Source organism: Melanotaenia boesemani, chromosome 9, assembly GCF_017639745.1.
Source record: "Melanotaenia boesemani isolate fMelBoe1 chromosome 9, fMelBoe1.pri, whole genome shotgun sequence".
In the NCBI taxonomy this organism is placed as follows: Eukaryota; Metazoa; Chordata; class Actinopteri; order Atheriniformes; family Melanotaeniidae; genus Melanotaenia; species Melanotaenia boesemani.
Window position 1 is genome coordinate 35,146,719 of NC_055690.1, and position 20,780 is coordinate 35,167,498.

Sequence of the window (20,780 nt, forward strand, 5' to 3'; positions counted from 1 at the left end):
TCTGACTCCGCCCACAACTCGGAGGCGAATTTCTAATGAGCTACTGGTCCTCTGCAGAAGCAGAGTCCTGGAAAAAGGCACAGGTTTTGTGATTTTTGCCAAAAACTTAATAATCATAATTTAAAGACCACTGAGAATATTTGAAATAATTCCAAATAAGGACTGGAGTGGGTCTTTAAATCCAGGTTAAAGACCCACCTGTTCTCTGCTGCATTTCAGTAGCTTTTATTTAGAGTCCAAATCTGCATTTGTTTTAAAACTGTCTTTATTCCTAATTGTATCTTCTAAGGTTCCTAATTTTAGCTTCCTAGTGTTAGCTTCCTAATCATAGCTTCCTGATGTTAGTTTCCTAATATGAGCTTCCAAATGTTAGGTACCCGATGTTAGCTTACTGAACATGGGTCCCTGATGTTAGCTTCCAGATGTTAGGATCCTAAGGTTAGCTTCCTGGTGTTAGGTACCTGATGTTAGGTTTCTAATCTTAGCTTTCTGGTGCTAGCATCCTGATGTTAAGTTCCTGAGGTTAGCTTCCTGATGTTGAGTCCTGACGTTGGGCTATCGATGTTTGGTAGGTTGCCTGATGTTATCTTCATCTTTTTAGCTTCTAAATTTTCTTCTTTAATTTTCTAAGTAATCAAAGTTTTAAAAATTCTGTTTGATATTAGGTGGAAAGTAATCCCTGACCTATAAGTATCTGATGACATTCTCAGCCCCTAGACCAATTCATGTTTTGTTTTTAACTTTTATTCTTTTATTCATTTAAAAAAAAAAACTTATTGAGACAGTTTAAATATTTTTCTCAATAGTTTGCACATTTATGTTAGCCTGTCTCAAGAAAAAATGTAATTCGTTCCATTAAGTGGCTTTCTTTAATTATTTTGATCCAGTCAGAGACTGACGGATGCTCTTTATTCAGCCATTTTCTCCTTATTGCTTTCTTGTTTTCTGAGAGCAATATTTGCAAACTTGAAACATTTTCCAAATAAATGACACTAAAATTGACATGAGAATCCAGACTAGTTATTAATCCGATCTTTACTATTTCCATCCAGGGAGATATGTTGGGGCACTCCCAAAAACATGGAAATGACCAGCTGATGAATCCCAATCTCCAGCAGCCCATAGTCCGACTTTTTATGTTGTAGTTGTAATTTTTCCAAATCAATTCTGTCCACTGACCTGAGCTGGAGGTGGAGTGATGTGTCCTACATATATTTAACCAGTCATCCTCAGTTGGTCTTACATTGACTTCCTTTTCCATCTGGGTTTAATGTATAATGTTGAAAGTCCCTTTTCTAACTGTAAGAATGATCAGATCTTGTCGGTGAGTCATCTGGTAGTTTTGCCTTTGCAATGGTTTAATCAGTTCCTTTCCTTTTTCTTCAGTTGGTTTGATATTTTTTTTTGAAGTGATGTCTCATTTGGAGGTATCTAAAAAGTCTGGCTTCTCCAGGTTGAAGCCTTCTGAAAGTTGCTGGAATGTCTCTAACCCGTCATCTGAAGACACCACACAGTAGAGGTGATACCTGTACGTACCCATTCTTTAAATCTGCTGTCTGGAACAGCTGGTGTGGTGGAATAATTTATTAAAATATTTTTTAAGGTGATATTTTCCACCCATTATATACTGAGTGCATCTGGGCTGCCCTGCAGTAATCTTCTGGACAGGGCAAAGACATCCCACCCTTATCTCTAGAAAGCCTTTTTTAACCAGATAAAAGTGGAGATAATTCTGTTCATACATTGAATTGTTTGGAGGGTTTTAAAACGGGACTGAAACACGAAGACCAGTCTAGGTAATATATTCATCTTAATAATTCCAATTTGGTCATACATACTCACACTCATAGGCAGTAAAGACCAACAATCCAGGTCTGACCTGGATGCAATTATTGCAACTGTAAATGGTACCCATGTCCTAGAGTATTTGTACTTCTAAGAATACTGTTTATTATCTATCTGTGTATTCCACTTAAACGTACTACTTCTGGAAATGTCGTTATCTGGTTCATAATTAAATGTAAGAATTTGAGTTTTATGTAAATTGAATTTGTAGCTGGAGTATAACGCAAATTGTTTAAGCATAGCTATCAACTTCAGCAGGCTTTTAATTGGGTTTGTGAGAGTCATAAAGACATTGTCTGCATATCTGACCACCCGATCGTCAAATCCAAAACACTCGAGTGTCAGATATAAATATTCCCATCAGACGGAATCAAAGGCCTTTTCACCATCCAGACTAATAACTACAGATTCTGTGTTCATTTTAATATATGATCAATAAGGTGTAACGTTAGCCTTACATTACCCTGAGTTTGTCTGTTCTTCACAAAACCCGTTCGGTCCCTATCTACCAAATCTGGAACTATGCTTTCAAACCGTTGTACTAAAATCAGTGCAAATATTCTGTGGTCTATATTTAAAACCGATATATGTCTATAGGAACTATAGGCAGCCCTATCCTTACCAGGTTTGGGAATTATTGAAATTATGGCTTGTCTTCAAGATTGTGGTGTTTCTCCACCTCTGAGAACATGGTTAAAACATTCCTTCAGCATTGGCATGAAAATATCTTTAACTTTTATACCATTCTGATGGGAAACCGTTAGATCCTGGCATTTTATTAGTTTTCCGCTTGGATATGGCTTTGCTTATTTCTTTTTCTGTAATATCTTGGGTTATCAACCTGTTCTGCTCCGTCCCAAATGATTGTAAATCTAAGGAAGCTAAATAATTTTCTACAACTGTTAAATTTGCTGCAGGGGGTTGAGTATATAATTTAGTGTATAAAATTTCTGTTTTAAAGTTTGAAAACTTGAGAATGATCCTTCATCAGCAAATGAATTACAACTGTTATAACCATTTGAGATCCAGTCTTTAAACCTCGTGTCATGCTCATTTGGGATAAATTCTGAATCATATGCATACCATCAAAGGATCTTAGTTGATGTTTCTTATCGACAAATTCTTGTGGTTTCATTCTAGTTATGGGTTCTTTTGAGATGTTCAGGTTTTTCTGTAATCCCAGATTTGCTAACAAAGCTGAAATTGATAACCCCCTTGATGGCAATTTTTCAATGTCCTTCCCTCCTGCGTTATAGTCTGGAGAACATACACACACCAGTGGCCTCAGTTAAGCTGCAAAGTAGGATCCCTGCAGGTATGGAAAACCCTGTCCTCCCTGTTCTTTCCTCAACTGTAAAGCTTTCCATTTTACCCTGGCTCTTTCACTGTTCCATATTTATCTTGACAGTAACCTGTCCCACTCCTCAAACTTTTTTGGGGAATGGAATGAAATAAATAAAGCAGTAAAGATAAGATATTGATTCTGATAGAATCTATCGTGGAATGTAGGTCTAAGAAGGGCAAGTGCACCATCTTAAGTCAGACTTTATTTTCAGGTTTAGAAGGATATGATTAGTTTCAAACACATTTTCAGGGTTATAGTGTACGATTACCTCTTAGTATTTAATACTACTATTTAATACTGTCTTCATTTCAGATGTGTTCCTGGTGATAGGTGGGCTACTTGATGTTAGGTTCATGATGTTAGGCTACTGATGTTCAGCAGACTACCTGATGTTATTTTGCATATGTTAGGTATCTGACCTTAGCTTCCAGATGTTATCTTCCTTATGTTAGGTACCCGATGTTAGCTTCCAGATGTTATCTTCCTTATGTTAGGTACCCGATGTTAGCTTCCAGATGTTAACCTAAGCTTATGTTAGGTACCCGATGTTAGCTTCCAGATGTTAACCTAACCTTATGTTAGGTACCCGATGTTAGCTTCCAGATGTTAACCTAACCTAATGTTAGGTACCCGATGTTAGCTTCCAGATGTTATCTTCCTTATGTTAGGTACCCGATGTTAGCTTCCAGATGTTAACCTAACCTTATGTTAGGTACCCGATGTTAGCTTCCAGATGTTAACCTAACCTTATGATAGGTACCCGATGTTAGCTTCCAGATGTTAACCTAACCTTATGTTAGGTACCCGATGTTAGCTTCCAGATGTTAACCTAAGCTTATGTTAGGTACCCGATGTTAGCTTCCAGATGTTAACCTAACCTTATGTTAGGTACCCGATGTTAGCTTCCAGATGTTAACCTAACCTAATGTTAGGTACCCGATGTTAGCTTCCAGATGTTATCTTCCTTATGTTAGGTACCCGATGTTAGCTTCCAGATGTTAACCTAACCTTATGTTAGGTACCCGATGTTAGCTTCCAGATGTTAACCTAACCTTATGATAGGTACCCGATGTTAGCTTCCAGATGTTAACCTAACCTTATGTTAGGTACCCGATGTTAGCTTCCAGATGTTAACCTAACCTTATGATAGGTACCCGATGTTAGCTTCCAGATGTTAACCTAACCTTATGTTAGGTACCCGATGTTAGCTTCCAGATGTTAACCTAACCTTATGTTAGGTACCCGATGTTAGCTTCCTTATGTTAGGTACCTGTTAGCTTTGTGGTGTGAGGTTCCTTATGTTAGCATCTTGATGTTAGCTTCGTGATGTTAGGATCCATCTATTAGCATCTTGATGTTAGCTTCGTTGTGTTAGGTTACCTATGTTAGCACCTGGATATTGGGTTTCTGATGTTAGGTTCTTCATGCTAGCATCTTTGATGTTCGCTTTTCTGAATTTAGCTTTCGGATGTTAGATTTCCTATCTTAGCATCTTGATGTGAGCTTCTTTATGTTAGGTTTCTGAGGTTAGATTTCTGGGACCATTTATCGCATCATGTTTTGTAGTAGTTCCCTAACATTCCACATCATTAAATCCAATGTACCCTGCCAGCCAGCATTAGAATAAGTGGGAAACAGAGAAACAGGATGGATGGATTGATGTTATTTACTCAGACCATCTTCCTTTTATTTAGCTGCATATTTACACAGGAAAACCATTTCCTGCCTCATTTTATGCACCTACTTACCGTAGTTCTTCTGTTTAAACTTGCTTACGTTTTGAGGGAGGGCTGCTTGTTCTGTGAGTACATCAAGTGCTAAATTTACTTGCCTTTTGTCTGTCTGAGAGTCACCCCAGTCATGTTTACACTGGATACTTGTCATTATTTAAATAGAAATGGAGGAAACAGATAAGGCGGCCAAGCAGAGCTGTTCAGGCAGGCAGTAGCGGATTTAGGTTGGTGAAAGTTTAGCAATCCTAAAAGAAACTAGACCTCAGTTTCTTTGTTCTCTCATCCAAAAGGCCTATTCATTTCTAGAAGGCATAAAAAGAATGAACACCAAGGACCAGAAGTTTAGTTGCTTTTATTTAATCTCTTACCATGACCTGGATTTTTTTCAACCTTTACTTTTCCAGGTAAAATGTTTGAGAACCAATTCTCATTTACAAACATGACTGAGAATCTACACAAACATGCTCAATAATGTTGAATCTGAAGCTTGGGAAAAAAGGACAACAACCACAAGAAAAAGGGGATAACAACACACTTGACTTATGTAAGCTTGTGTTGATATCCTAACATTTCAGAAAATCTGCTCAGTTGTCTGAATATATAGTTTATTTTGGGAAACTGTAGGTTATAAGGGAACCTGACAACTTAACCATTAAATTTCCAAGCTGTTCTTGTTTTCTTCCGCATAGTAAAGTCCTTCTACTTTGGTTCTGGTTAAACTGGTGTGAACACGGGCCAGTTTGCCAGAAACCGAGAAGGTTCTAAGACTCTAGAACAAGACCAGAACCAGAAATGTGTCACTATGAGTGAGTCTGAGAGGAAGACAGAGGTGGACATTTATCTGAGTAACAGATTATAGCTTCATAATGTCTCATTAAAAAAATAAAAAAAAGCAACATAAACAAACAGATGTGACCCTGACATGGTGTTTTAACATGAAGTCGTCATTAAGATTTTCTGATCTCTGCATGTGATGCACACGCTGTTAAACTGAAGGTCTTCAGGTGTTATGAGACCTGCTGAACTTGGACTGGTGGCCTTGCTGTTCAGCTGAATCAGAGTCCAGTCAAAGCTGAAGACACGACTGGGTGAAAACGATATCTGGATGAAGCAGGTGTGTGGTCCACTGTCTCTGGAATTGACAACTTTGATTGTTGTCGGTGTAGTTTCATCAGCAATCCCTAACTTTGATTTGATCAAGCAGACACTTCATATCTCATGGTCCTTTATCAAAAGCACGGTTCATTTCCTGTGGTGAGCAGGAATTTCACCGCTACTGATGTTTACCCAGTCCGGAGAGTTTGCATCAAATCCCGTTCTTCCCTTTTTGGCTCTGGCCCAAACGAGGAGATAAATATAACGAGACACCCTACAACTGTAAACCAAAAGGAAAGAACCACAGAAAGAATTTTCACAACCTGCACACCTTTAATCTGATCACAGATCTTAACTCTCACTGACAGGCTTCACCTGCTGCAGGTTGTGGAGATAGCACCAGTTCAGTCAGCACACCATCATTTGTTCTTACATGCTTGTCTTCACTTGCTTCTGTGGCATGTGTGTGGTATGTGTTGTTTTCTGTGTAGCGCTCCATGATAGCAGCTGTTAGGTGTTGCTCTGAGTTGACTGTGCATCTTCAAATGAGTTAAAAAAAGATCTGTTTCTTGGGAACAGACAGGTGCCATCATTACTTTGTTTCACATCAACAGTGTTTCATGGTAAAAGAAATTCTTACTGCTGCAGTTTAATCAGATCTGTGATCTTTTGTTGTTTCTGGGGTAAATGAAGACTAAAACCAAGTTCCAGGTGGAGGCAAGAAACAAGTAGTTGTGTGTTGTGTTTTGTGTTTTATCAGAAATAAGCGGCTCTGCCTTCAGTGAGCTGTAGCGACTGGATTAAATAAAAAATGAGAAGCTGTGTTTCAAACTAAACTTCCAGAAAAGTTAGGAAGTTTTCCAAAATGCAGCAAAAGCATTTTCTTCATTCGGTCAACTGTTTTATATTCAGACAATAACAGAAAAGTCAGGAAGCTTCCTGTTAATGAGATTTTTATTGGTTTGAAAACTGAGGATGTTTGTGGATCTAATAGGGGTGTGCCATCTTAGGTTCCTCACAATTCAATTCAATCACTGTTCAGGGTTCAATTATGAAACGGTTATGAGGCTTTTCAATGCATATTTTTCCCCATTCAGGGTTATTTTTCCAGACTCTGTGGCTATTTCATACCGTTAAATCTATTCAATATCCGTTAATTCAAGTAACCAAACAAACTTATCTTCACTTTATTTATGTCAAACCATAAATAAATCCAGCACATGTTACAAAACCAAGTACATTAAAACATGTTTGTTAAATGGTGACATTTAAATTCTATAATATTTGATATTCGTGGATTTTTAAGGGGTTAATGAAGTGTGTACCAGTACCAGTATTCTACAGAGCTGGCTGATTCATTGAAACACAATATCTGATATGTGAAACCTTTATTTTAACTATAAAACACATAAAAGGCCCATTTATTTATCTTTGTATTGTATGCGTAATGGGCACCCCCCAAACAATTAAAAAAAAAGGTTCAGATAATTTTTTGCTTTAACCCTTGATTTGCTTCATTCACCACAGTGATTAACCAAATAATTAATGTGGAATCACTCTGAACTTATGTTCAAATATAATTTAGCAATTATAAAAGGTTTGTGTTGGTAAGAAAATTTTATTCAGTGTTTTGCTTTTTTTATTATTTAACATTTTAGTCAAATCTTTAAATGCACAACTGGACCACAACAAATAAATCTGAAAAGTAAAGTTTGAACATTAAAACAATTTTAGTGACGGATGTTTTCATTGAATAAATTCTGCATTCAGCTTTTCAGTCTCAGGGACCATTTCAGTGCTTCAGATGCTTATTTTTAGATTTTAGGTTAATTCTTCACTTTTTCCTGACATCCTTGCATTGAAATCCAGCCCGTCCCTGTTGCTGGTCTGTACCACTACAGTGTCTTCTGAGCATCTGCCCCCTTTTCTGGCCTGTCCATGCCTAATGGTATGATCCAAGCCTGTGACATATATATATTTGTATATATATATATGCATATATATATATATATACATATATATATATATATTGCGTCGGCATACAGTTGACTGTGAAGCCACAAGTTCCACAAGCCACAAATTTAGTGTATTGTATTGCATATTAACTGCACATTGCTTGAGTACATCTCTTTGACTAAACTGGAAGGGAAATGCACCTAAAACTCAGATGAAACTGTACTTACATTCTTCTTTGTGTTAATCTTTTTGCCAGTGAGCGTTAATGTTGTTTAAACAGGTGTTGTACCATGGACTTATTAGCTTCCATTGCCGTCTCCTAAACTGTGTGAGATTGAACATGTAATGATTAACTTTGAAATGACTATTGCTAAATAAAATTTTAAATGTTATTGTAGCCGATCTATCAAAACAGAATGCATAGCTATGCTGCATGGATAAAGTAGTCTAGACCGACAGACGAGACTATAGCGGGGTATTCTGACAACGTATGTTAAACCATCAAACCAGCAGCTTCCTCTCCTCCTCTTACCTGGAGTGGGAACACAGGAGGTCCTGCTGAATGTTTTAGAATTATTATATTTTATTTAGGCTTTAAACAACTTCCATATGGAGTAGGTCTTGTCCCGACCTTGTCCGTTCTCATTTCCATAAAAACTTAAAAAAAAAAAAAAAACTGTTTCTAAATGCTAGCCTTTAAACCATAGACTGTATATAATAGATGGACAGCGCCATCGTGACGTCACCTGTAGGTTTCTGAAGAGCTGAATTGAAGCTCATTGGGCGGTTCCCACTGTCACCATCTTGGTAGTGTCATGCGTGTCCTCATCGCCCACTAAAGCTAAGGGCGCGCTGTTAGCCGGCTAAAAAACGCGGTTGTACTCTCTGTTCTTGCCGCAGATATTGGATACCTTTCAATCAAAAGGACACGCCCCTAATTATGCAGAATTTACAGATTAAATAACATCCAAATGGATGATTTAGAAAAAAATTTACCCCCTCACAGTTGTCATGAAGGTAAACTTGACCTATTAATCCTAAAATGTTTTTTTGTACCAGGCTTTAAACATTTTAACTTTAAACATATTTCTGCTGTGAAGTTGGGCGTCTATGGACATTTGCTCTGTTTTGGTTGCTGCTTGCGTCAAACTGATGAGTAAATCTCACGCTCAGTGACTGTGGCTGGAAGGCTAGCTGCCGCCTTCTGGTATCTCTGTTGTTTACTGTCTGCCAGACCAGTCCGTCCCCCTAAAGTGTCCAACTTTTATGTTCCTACAACACTTTGCATTGATTAAAATCGATCCAATGGTGAATCAGCCCACCCCTGGGATCTAACATTTTTCACTCAACATGTTATCAGTTGAGACGTCTTACTGCTGCTTCACTGCAGTATTCTCAGTGTTCATTTACTGAGACTATTAATAGTTGGGAACTAAGGATGCTGAGTTTTCCAGAGGAATCTCTGTCTATTCCTGCTGAATCAGTTGTTCAGAATGAGGTCTGACGTCGTCCTCCCGGGAAAAGACGTCCCGCTGATGGGAGCATATGTCTGTCCAAACCTCCAACATCTCTGCATCAGTGGTACCTCCACACAGATGAAGCTCTCCGTGGACACTGATGTCCTGCACACCATCACACTGTTCTCTGATAACAGTCTGGATGATCTTTATCATCTTTGGACGTATAAGTGATGTACGTTTTCCTCCTTGTGTAGTCCAGTTTCAGGTTCTGGATCTGGATCTAGTAGTGGACTTTGGTGAGTGAAAATGGTTCTTTAGGTCCTCCTGAGTCCATTTCTCTGTATTTAAACGGCGTCATAATGGATTCTCCTTCAGCGCTGTGCGAGGACTGGAAGGTCCTGACCATCCTTGTCCTTTCCCCTCTGAAAGTTTCCCCAATATTCTGGTCTACATGCTGAAAGACCAAACTCTTTTACAATCTGCCATTAAGAAATATTTTTTTTTAACTTATTGATGGTCCTCTGATGGAGTTTGGACCAAAGTGATGAGACATGACCCATCCTTTGGTAAATGCTGCTTTTATACCCTATCGTGACACCCTCACCTGTCACCATTGAATCAGCTGGTTGGAAAATCTTCCAGAACCATGTTAGGGACCTTATAAACCGAGCTGACAGTCACCCATTTGGTTAGTTTCTTTTCGATGTGACCTTCGTTGCCATTATCAATTTTTTTTTATCCAATTCAAGTTGGATGAAAATTAAATTCAGTCCAGACTCAGGTGTCCACAGAATGCGTGTCCACTGAGACGAGCTGGTATCCAGAGATCTGGTCAAAATCTGGCTTTTATTCCAGTCTGTGGCTGCAACTGCCAACCTGAAAATAATCACCTTATAAAAAACACATTTTACCTAAATAAGTTAAAATAAACAAACTTTGTGTTTTTACATTAAGCAACACGTTTTTGGGAGTCTTAAAGAAACAAAGTTCAGCAGTAATTTTCTTTTTACTTCCGCCTCATTAAAGCAAAGATCAGTTATATTTACCTGTGTAACATTAGAAGGGCTCTGGTCTGTCATGCTGCATACTTTTATAACCTGCAGGCTTTTTGCAGTCATGACTCAGTACTTTTCTGGTGGTAGTTCGTGTCCGGTGCAAACCACTGAGTATAGAAAATATTTAGATATTGCATTTCAGGCTGTGATCCATCTCATAATAATCATTAGGAATTTTTCTACCTATAAAACAGTTTAGAAGATGAACCACGTCTCCATGAAAAGCTTATCGGCCTGTCGCTGTCAGCCCAGAGAGATGGAACGCTTTAGCGATGATGCTTCTTGCAGACCGATGTTAACTAGTTATAAGTTAACTTGAACTGGAAGGGGCCGATGATAACCAATTCCATAACAGAGATGCCAAAAATGAGTAAAAAGCTAAGAAATGTGGCTGAAAAGTTGAGAAAACTGCTCTGGACAAACCTTCTTAAAACAGATCCTCATGCTTTGTAAAGCACAAACAGCATCAACACAACCAACGTGTGAACACTATAAACTCTTTTTTCCTCAATTCCAGCTTTTTAAAATTATTCACTATGTTCCTGCATTAATTGATAGATGTGTTTCTGTTGTCTAAACACAGTCTCTAAGAATAAATGTGGATGTTTGGGCTCAGGATACAAACAGCTGAATAAACCAGTTCCACAATATTCAAGCCATCAACACAGTTTGCTGTGGACTGGTCATCAGACTGATTAATCATGAAATAAATGTTGGGCAGAATTTTAAAAATCTTGCTGTTTGATAACAGGATTTGTGTTGCTGCAGATGCGGATCCATCTGGATGTTTGCAGCAGGAGCTCATGTACATGCAGTTCTCAACAACTTCTAAGTAGATTGTCATCAAAACGCAGAATTTCTAGCAGATTTCTAAATAAAAAACTTAGCGCACCAGTTGCATTCAGAACTCAAACCTTCACAATGTGCTTGTTTGGACATGATCCCCAAAAGTTCTGCAGAATCCATGGATGTGAAGCGTCAGACCCCACTGTGAGCGGGTCGCGTGTGATCAGCCGTGGTCAGCCGTCACGTCTGATCCACGTCCTGAAACTTCCTGGAAATAAATCAGCATGTCATTCGCTGTTTTTTTTTCGTTCATGTGTTGCCTTGTTGGCAGGAAGGGCTGAGGAGGGGGGCAGTTTCTCCATGTGGTGTTGATGTTTCAAGGAACAGTTTCCCAGTTTCTTGAGAACAGGCGTTACTGGGAGTCTACTATATTGTGTGTTCTGAAGTCTCTGTGAAGATAGTGCAGCAGGTATGTGTGTGAGGTGTAAACTCGTGTCAGATAAAGTCCCGGATTATCACGTAGGAGCTCTTTAACATGTCCCATCTGGTAATGCATACCCTGTAGTCGTCTTTTTACCATCGCTGTAAACAAACCTGTCCGGACAGTAACCGTGGAGGCTGCTCAGTCTGCCGTTCACCCCCTCGTCCCAATCAGGAATCCAGCTCTGGCATCGGGACCGGCCTGGTCCACGCTTCATTTCTGTATGCAGATGCTGACACGCTTCACATTTTACTCCTTAACTCTGAAACTGACTTGCTGCCACACGCAAATTCATGTTTAGCCACATGTGATTGCCAGAAAAGAGTATTTTCTTTTAACATTTACCTTAATTAAAACAAATTACATCATTTTTCATCTCGGCTGGATATTTTCCAAAACATACATTCCCTCGTTCCCAGCTTTTCTTTCTATTTTTAATCAGCTTGCAGAATCTTGAAATTCGATGCCTGATGGCTAAAAACAACAAACCAGATGTGGAGGATATTTTTTTTTTTCATTTTTGCCATGCTTCCTGGCATCAGGTCTAAAAACTTCATGCTTTCCGTGTTTCCTTAGGAGCAGAGATTATTTAGATTTGTCATCTGAAGTCTGTAGCTTTACCCAGATGTCTGTGTCCGGCACAGAACTTGTGACTGAGTCCAAGGACACGAAGACACAAACAACTCCGGACAAGAAATCATCAAAATTCCACAAACAAATCCAGCTGTGTTTCTGTCCGTGACGTCTGGGACTTTTTACAACGAGATAATCTGAAAATAATTATGTTAATAACCTGTTTACATCACAGATTTATAGTGAGACTGAACCACATCTGGTGGCCATATTGAAAGTCTGCCTGGGTCCATACTTGAACCACACAATGAGAGAAACTGCTACACACATGAGCCTTGAATATTCGAACAAATCCTTGGGAATGGACAGCAGGTTGAAAGCCAGGAAATAAAATAGGAAATAGATGTAAGTAAACTAACTATTAGAGGAAACAAGCATCATACAACACATGAAACGACAATCTGGCGACACAGAATGAGACACCAGTGTCTCTGGTTCTGGACCAGAGCCGGTCTGACAGTGAGCTGATGGACAACGTTGAGAACTAAAAGCTTTTCACTGAACAAAGGGGAGAGAAATTTAGTTTGACCAGGATGTTGCTGTGTTGACTGAGCTGCTTCACGTGTAAGCTGAAGGACAGGAAACTGTCCTGAGATCAGCTGTGTGGATGAAACTGGGACTCTTTTTTGGGGAGACTCTATATGTGCAAACATTAGGGCTGGTAGCAAGGTGAGTCTTCCGTTACCATAGAAACAAAGGGGGAGGTAGGTAAATGTTTCTGACTCTAAACCGAGGAGACAGTGGTGCATTTTTCCAGTTTATTCAGTGAAAACCTTCCTCCTAGAAGGAATCTTCCAAAATATTCAGTTTTAGTGGCCAGAGACTGTGTTGCATGTGGACGCGACAAACACGTAGAGTAACCTGCAGCTTCCAAAATACTCATGTTCACCAATAATCAATCAATAGGAAAAGGTTGAAAAATAGAAGCAGCAAGTCCTGCTTTCCCCTGCGGAGGACATGGATGAAAACCTGGAATGTATTTGAATGAAATCCTACTGAATTAAAGTTAAAGCTGTATTATTATTATTATTGTTATTATTATTATTATTATTATTGTTATTATTATTATTATTATTGTTATTATTATTATTATTATTGTTGTTGTTTTCTGCTCTCTGTCAGGTCGTAAACGTCGTATCTGGAAGTGTGCTGTTTGAGTTTGAACAGGTTTCTCCAAGTTGATTTTCAGGAAGCATGATGATATATATTGCAAAGAGAGAGTAACTGGTGGAACGAGGAAACCGTTTAGCAGCAGGTTAATAGAATAAAAATAGCACAAATCACTATTAAGAATATTTTGGTGTTTTCTTTTCATCACATGGGAAATTTTGCCTAGCTTTAATATACAAGTCTTAATAACCAATCATGAGACAAAGTAAGGACCCATCTGTCAGTGCCAAGGTTTCACATTTCAAGACAAAAATAAAAATGATCAGGTCCTTATCAGGTCTTAAAATGAAGAACACACAGCCTCAGATGAGAAACAACACTTTAACTTTTACACTTATAATTTTCTGAATGGAAAATGAAGCAAAAAGTCAGAATCAGAGTGTGAAACGGCTTCTATCTTCACTGCTTCCACAAGTATTTAAAGGCTCAGTAGCAGCCAGGACCTGCTGATCAATGCACTGATTATTATCAGTGTGAGCTCCTCAAAAAATGTGTGTTAACACAATGCCAAGGAGGAAAGACATCAGCAGTGACCTTACAGAAGCAGCCATTGCTCCCCATCAGTCTGGGAAGGTTGTAGGGTCATTTCCAAACTATCTAGAGTCCATCATGCTACAGAGAGAGATTATTCACAAGTGGAAAACAGTCAAAGCAGCTGTTAACGGGGTGGTAGAAATCAGCGTCGTTATTACGCGGCACCACCAAGAGGAAGCTGTAGGAAACTAATAAGTAAACATTTTCACGCTTGAGGTTTGTGCATGTCATACGACAGGACAATGGTCCCAAACACAGCTGCAGATCTACAACAGAATAACTGAAGAAACTGAAAACGTACCCAGTTATCTGCTTCATTTTCTCCTCTGGACATCTTTTTGAGATTTTACATCCAGCTTCCATGTGAAGTTTCAGCCGGTTTGACAACGTACAAATGAGTCAGCAAATATTCAGGCTGATTTACTGTCTGCATTCGGGTAGCCTGTATGCTGCTTTCCTTCACTATTATTGCTGCTGTGATCAAATACCTGCAGGACTCATCAACAGACAAGGAGCTTCTTCTACTATTTTTAACGTGTTGTATAAAAACAACGGTATAATTTCTGCACCACACGCGACCTTCATAAGAGCTGAACTGAAGCAATGAGTGGACCAGAATCCCTCCACAGCCATGAGAGAGAAGCATAACTACGACTTATTGCTGCTAAAGGGGCTTCTACAAGCTGCTGGATCATCACACAGTGTGATATAACATGATGTTTTCATAGAATTGTAAGGAATTTTTGTCAGGAGCCAGTTTTCATGTTGCGTGTTTGACCCACCAGGTCAGGCTGATAATCAGGATCAGTTGGCTCCACTGACAGAACGGACATCCCAAAAATAAATCCATATTTCCAGATATTACAGTGAACTGGTGTTTATCGTCCGCCTGCTGACTGGAGTCGTCCCTGTGCTTCCAAACGAGCCCTCGCTTCTCTCTCAGGACCTCATTAGTGTGTAGAAATCACTTCCTGCTTATCTTCAATCTGCAGTCTTTCATTCCAGCCTCTCAATGAGCCTGACGGGGAGGAAAACAGACCTCAGAGCTACTGCCTCATGTTTGCAGCACTGCTTTTTGCAGTGTCGCAACACAGCAGCTACACACATCCAAATATGGAAGTATTTTTACAAAGTTTAGCCCACAGATTGAGTTTCAGTGTTGCCCTGAAATGAACTTTCTCCAACAGATGGATTCATTTCTGCAGTCACAAAGACAGAGAAACTCGTCTATTTAAAGCAATGATTCAACAAATTATGGCAGTGAAGTCTCAGCTGTTTGGGGTAGTGCCTTTCCTTTCCTTTCCTTTCCTTTCCTTTCCTTTCCTTTCCTTTCCTGTCCTTGCTTTACCTTTCCCATATGACCCATTACATTGAGTCAGGTGCGCTAACAGATTATAAATAATAACAGGTTCCTGGAGGTTAGCGCTGTCGCCTCATCTGGCTTCAGGGATCGAACAACGTCCATCTGTTGAATTGAACTTTCTGTCCTCTGGTTGTGTTGTGACCTAAGTCCCGTCTCCTTCTCTCTGCAGGTGCGCAGTGTTTGGACCACGGTAAGCGAATCACATGCCGCTGTCAGCCGGGTTTCACCGGCTCCCGCTGCGAGACCAACATCGATGACTGCGCCAGCAAGCCCTGCCACAACGCCGGCACCTGCATGGACGGCATCAATGACTTCACCTGCACGTGCACCCTGGGCTTCACCAGCAAGGACTGCTCCAGGCGCACCAGTCACTGCGACCAGTTTCCCTGCAGCAATGGTGGAACATGCTACACCCACTTTACCGGGCCCGTGTGCCAATGCCCGCCGGACTACATGGGCGCTCGCTGTGAGTACTTCATTGACAGGCCAACTATAAAACCTCCAGACAACGAAGACGTTTCTCCGGCGCTGATTGCAGCTGTCGCGCTCGGCTTGGTAACTCTGACACTGCTCATCTGCGCCGCCATCCACATCCTCCGTCAGCTCTGCCGGGGCAGGGCGATGACGGCCATTTCCACATCCGTGAAGAATGATCTGGAGACGGTGAACAACCGGAACGCCGTGATCGGTGGGGGAGGACCCAACAACGGGAACTTACCTGGAGCGCCGCTTGGCAGCTTGAGGGAGAAGGAGGCCTTCCTAATCTCTGGAGGTCACCTTAAAGTGTCCAATAAGGATGCAGCGCTGGTGGAGAAGGGTAGCGACAACATGTCCATGTTTAAAAACAAAATGGCAGACTGTAATCTGATGAATGAGGAGCAGCGCCTGGAAAAGAAGAAGTTTGACCTGTAAGGCCATGCTGATGTGATGTTTGATGGCTGTCTGTCTGTGTTTTCATGCTGTTTTTCATTTACTCCATTCTCTCTCTGCACGCTGTTTGTTCTGTGAAGGCAAGTGGCAGCATGTTTTCATCTGTTATCTGTCCAGCACATTTCACTCTTTCTGTCCCATTCTCTGTTGATGCTGCTGAATCAACTCTTTCTCTCTTTTGCTCTAACAGTAAGAAATGTGACTCATCCATCATCGCCCCTCCTCTCAGTTTTGCAAAGGACAGTCTGTATCACCCGGTGTTCATCATCCCAGAGCAGATGGAGCAGTGTGTGTTTGCCACGGAGGTGAGAAGTTTCTTTTGACTGATCGCAGCTCCAGCTCCTTACATGAGGGGTTATTATTTAGTGCAAGGATCATCAGCTCTGGACCTCTTGGGTCAGTGTCCTGCAGGTTTTAGATGTTTCCCTCCTCCAACACACCTGACCCGAAAGAAAGGGTTCTCCACAACCTTGTTTTTAAGTTCTGCACCAGCCTTTTAGCAACTCATTCTTTGAGTCTGGTGTGATGCAGCAGGGAAACATCTAAAACCTGGAGGACATTGGCTCAGGAGGTATGGAGTCCGTGACCCCTGATTTAGTGGGTGAATTGGTGGCAGATAGACGGGGTTTGTCCAAATGGATTTAACTTAGCTATTAGGTAAGAGCTTTACAGTGAGTGTAAACTCCATGAGGGATTAGTGTTTGACTTTTTAAAACTTTTTTACCCTAACATTACAACTTCTGTGGTGGAAAGAAAAACTGGCTCTTCTTAAAGAAGAAAGAACTCAAGGCAGACGATTCTGGCAGCAAAAGAATCCAGCTAGGTTTATTTGGGTTTACAAGTAAAATCAGAGGGAAAAGCCTCTATTACAGCTTCACCTGTCATTTATAGAGCCTCAGTTCGTCTAGAGCAAAGGCTTATTCTTGTTTTTTTCCCTATTGAGACAATGACAGATCAACAATGCATCTAATTCTGACCAGTCATCCGCCTCATGGGTCACACGTTCACTGACCCGTCTTATACACCACAGGCAAGCTAAGAATTTGGGATGTGAATGATGCACACCATCCCAGGCGACAGTCATAACTGTAGATTCAGTAAACACTTATTTCAGACAAGCCCTAATTGCAGTTTACCTTGCAGCCCTACCTTTACCTTTTACACTGTACTCCAGTAGCAGATGATACTGCAACAGCAACGCTGCTGTTATGTCAGCAAGGGTCCAGTAAAATAGCTGGTCCACAACAAATCTTTAATCCATAAAAACCTGTTTTAGACAAAAATGGACGGATTTTAAGGGATTAACCTAAATTAATTCTAACGCTTCATGGTTTTATAAGACAAAAAACTTGTTGCAATATAAACTAAACAAAAAAATGTAACCTGAACAAATATTTAGATGTTTTTAATAATTTAAACTGCTCAATGCTGTAGGACTGCCATGCGCTCTTAGCATTTGTTTGCCAGTAGGTCGCTTGCATTGATGTGAGATAACGTGTTGCAGGTGCATGTTGCAATATTGACTTGAATAGTAGTGACGCTCATGCGAACATGAACACAAACACGACAGGTCCGAGGTAAATAGACCTGCATGATCAACTACCTGCAGATCAACTACCAGCACCTGTATGATTTTTCCTCCCCTTGAACAGTTGTAAACACTCATGTCTTAATAGTTGGCAACGAATTGGAAGAGTTTTGGGGGTTGATGTCCCAGAAATACAATGTGACCGGTAGATTGACCTTTTCACTATTTCACAGTCCAAGTGCTGTGTGCTGCCTCTAGTGGTGACCTCCAGTATTGAGCGTTTTTGCCACGTAACGTAATGTAACGTTGATGTGTATGCTTATGTTCACAGCAAGTATAGTCCTTAAAAGAACAGAGCAGGGGAGGGGGGAGCGTCGGAGTGGAGGAAGTTGCTGTGAGAAACTTCCTGTTTAGCGGTGAATGTTTTGCTACCAGCTTTAGCAATAAACACCACACAGCTCTGCTAGTTCCAGCAGAGTCCCGTGTCTGCTTCACCACTGCTTGGTAAAGTGAAGAAAGCTAACCCTGAAGCTAGCTGCTTGGTAAAGTGAAGAAAGCTAACCCTGAAGCTAGCTGCTGGGTAAAGTGAAGAAAGCTAACCCTGAAGCTAGATGCTGGGTAAAGTGAAGAAAGCTAACCCTGAAGCTAGCTGCTGGGTAAAGTGAAGAAAGCTAACCCTGAAGCTAGCTGCTGGGTAAAGTGAAGAAAGCTAACCCTGAAGCTAGCTGCTGGGTAAAGTGAAGAAAGCTAACCCTGAAGCTAGATGCTGGGTAAAGTGAAGAAAGCTAACCCTGAAGCTAGATGCTGGGTAAAGTGAAGAAAGCTAACCCTGAAGCTAGATGCTGGGTGAAGTGAAGGGAGCTAAGCTAACGGACAATATAGCCTTTTGCCAACATATACCCCCACAGAATGTTAAAAATATAACAATGTAAAAATACACTCATGGATCAATATATATATATATATATATATATATATACAATTATAAAGTATTTCCCTTCACTATTAAAAAAAAGACACAATCATTCTGCCAAAACTTAGCCTAAAATTGGATCCAGCTGATATTAGCTGTGACTGACAGGTAAAACAGAAAATTTTATATTTTATTCATGAATAGCAAAGTCAGACTAGTATTCTCAACTAATAATCAGGCTTTATAACCTAAAGGGTGCTATTATGAAAGATAAATTCAGCACCATGCATCACAATACACAGAGAACAAGACAGATGCGCATCAGGCTTCATCAGGCTCTTATTCAACACATTTCTACATCCATTCAAAGAGGAACTGTGGAGGAATGATCAGTAACCAACCTGTACAGATACTCTATAAGTTATTTTTAGAGAAAAGCTACTGGAACTCAACCAAACTAATCCTGTTTAATTTTTTACAACTTCTTCAACTCTGTAAAACACCAAGGAAACATCTGCATAAAAACCCAACATACTAAAATACTGTCAGTAAACATGTAATTATGACTTACTACACTTAGTGAGGATGAGTCAGACTGAGTTTAATCCAGATGCAGACGATGTCCTTCAACTGCAGAGGAGGAGGGGCTCGTGCACCTGTGGTTGCTATGGTTACTATCTTGCTAGGTTTCGGTACATTGCTTCAATCATCCAAGCTGCTGGAAGTAGTTGATACTTGCAACATGACACCTGACAAACATAATGTACCCTTTAACTTATCGGGAAAATTTGATGATAATGTACATGTATAGATTTAATATACAGACATAGGTAAATCTAATTAAATAGAGGCTTTGTAATTAATTAATCTTCATTAGTTGCACTAATTGCATAACAATATTTGTAGTAACATATTTTAATTTAAATGTATTTTAGTGGACGACTAAATCAAATAATAGACATAGACATTAATATTGTAAACTCAAGCTCTTGTAATGTCTGATAAAAAAGGATTTAATTGCATGTCAACTGAAAGTTGAAAATATCCCTGGCCAAAACTTGTACAGACCTAACGTGTCATTTTAAGTACTTTAACTGGCAGCTCCAGCTGTTCTCTGATTAAGTGTCTATTTTAACATTTTAAATGTTATATATCTGATGGTAAGCCCAGGCGGGATCAGCCAGCAGCAGCTTTGAGTCTGGTCATGGAGCAGAGGTGAATATCTATGGCCCTGGAGCTGGGACTGATGCTGCAAAGGACCAAGTCTGTTGAGTGTTTACGGACGGGGGCGGGGCCTGAGACAGCGCCGCTGCTCGATGAGAAGAGTAAACGTTGCGTGCTTTCATGTCAGGCTCCAAAAGTCTCCAGTATCACCAGAAAGTCTCTAGATTTGTTGCTAGTTGTTTTTTTTTTTAAATAGAATCACTAGAGGGTCTGAAAACTCACTAAGTATAGCACCCAAGCTTTGGCGTGTTCGTTGCTGGAATCATACCGGAAACCGTGCGCTGACAAATGTTCCGCGTTGTTTGGAATTCAAACTGCAGTTAAATGCATTTTTTAATGCGTTAATTTCTTAGCAATCAATTAACTATCTTGCGAAACTTTGATATTCTGAATGTAAAAGTTTAATTTCTATTTCTGAAAAGATATAATGAAATATTAGCAAAAATGTGAAGGGTGTACTCACTTCTGTGAGATACTGTGTATATATATATATATATGTATATATATATATATATATATATATATATACATATATATGTACGCCTGTTAAATGCCTTATTTATTGTTTTGCATCATTTATCACAACAGCTGCACATTAAATTCTTTCCTTCATTCTTATCTAACTGAATTTTGGTTTCTTTTGTACATTTTTAATTGTTAATTAACTTTGTTGATCAGACTTCCAGATAAAAATGATTTAATTTTTAGTTTTGACTTGGAGTAACAACT

General features: G+C 39.8%; 1 protein-coding gene and 1 long non-coding RNA gene across 3 annotated transcripts in view; one reads left to right on the top strand and one right to left on the bottom strand.

Annotated features, from left to right (window-relative positions):
- dlc (deltaC) overlaps positions 1-20,780 on the top strand; it is a 48,398-nt gene that overhangs the window by 22,935 nt on the left and 4,683 nt on the right. For both annotated transcript variants that reach the window (XM_041994898.1, XM_041994899.1), the window contains exons 8-9: positions 15,626-16,364; positions 16,577-16,691. In XM_041994898.1, the coding sequence (XP_041850832.1) occupies positions 15,626-16,364; positions 16,577-16,691 (854 nt within the window). The remainder of the gene's footprint in view (positions 1-15,625; positions 16,365-16,576; positions 16,692-20,780) is intronic.
- Positions 1,453-18,197, bottom strand: LOC121646036. Its single transcript, XR_006011551.1, has 3 exons — positions 18,118-18,197; positions 5,955-5,961; positions 1,453-1,464 (listed from the first exon to the last, which is right to left on the bottom strand). It is a non-coding gene; the product is annotated as an uncharacterized LOC121646036 (long non-coding RNA).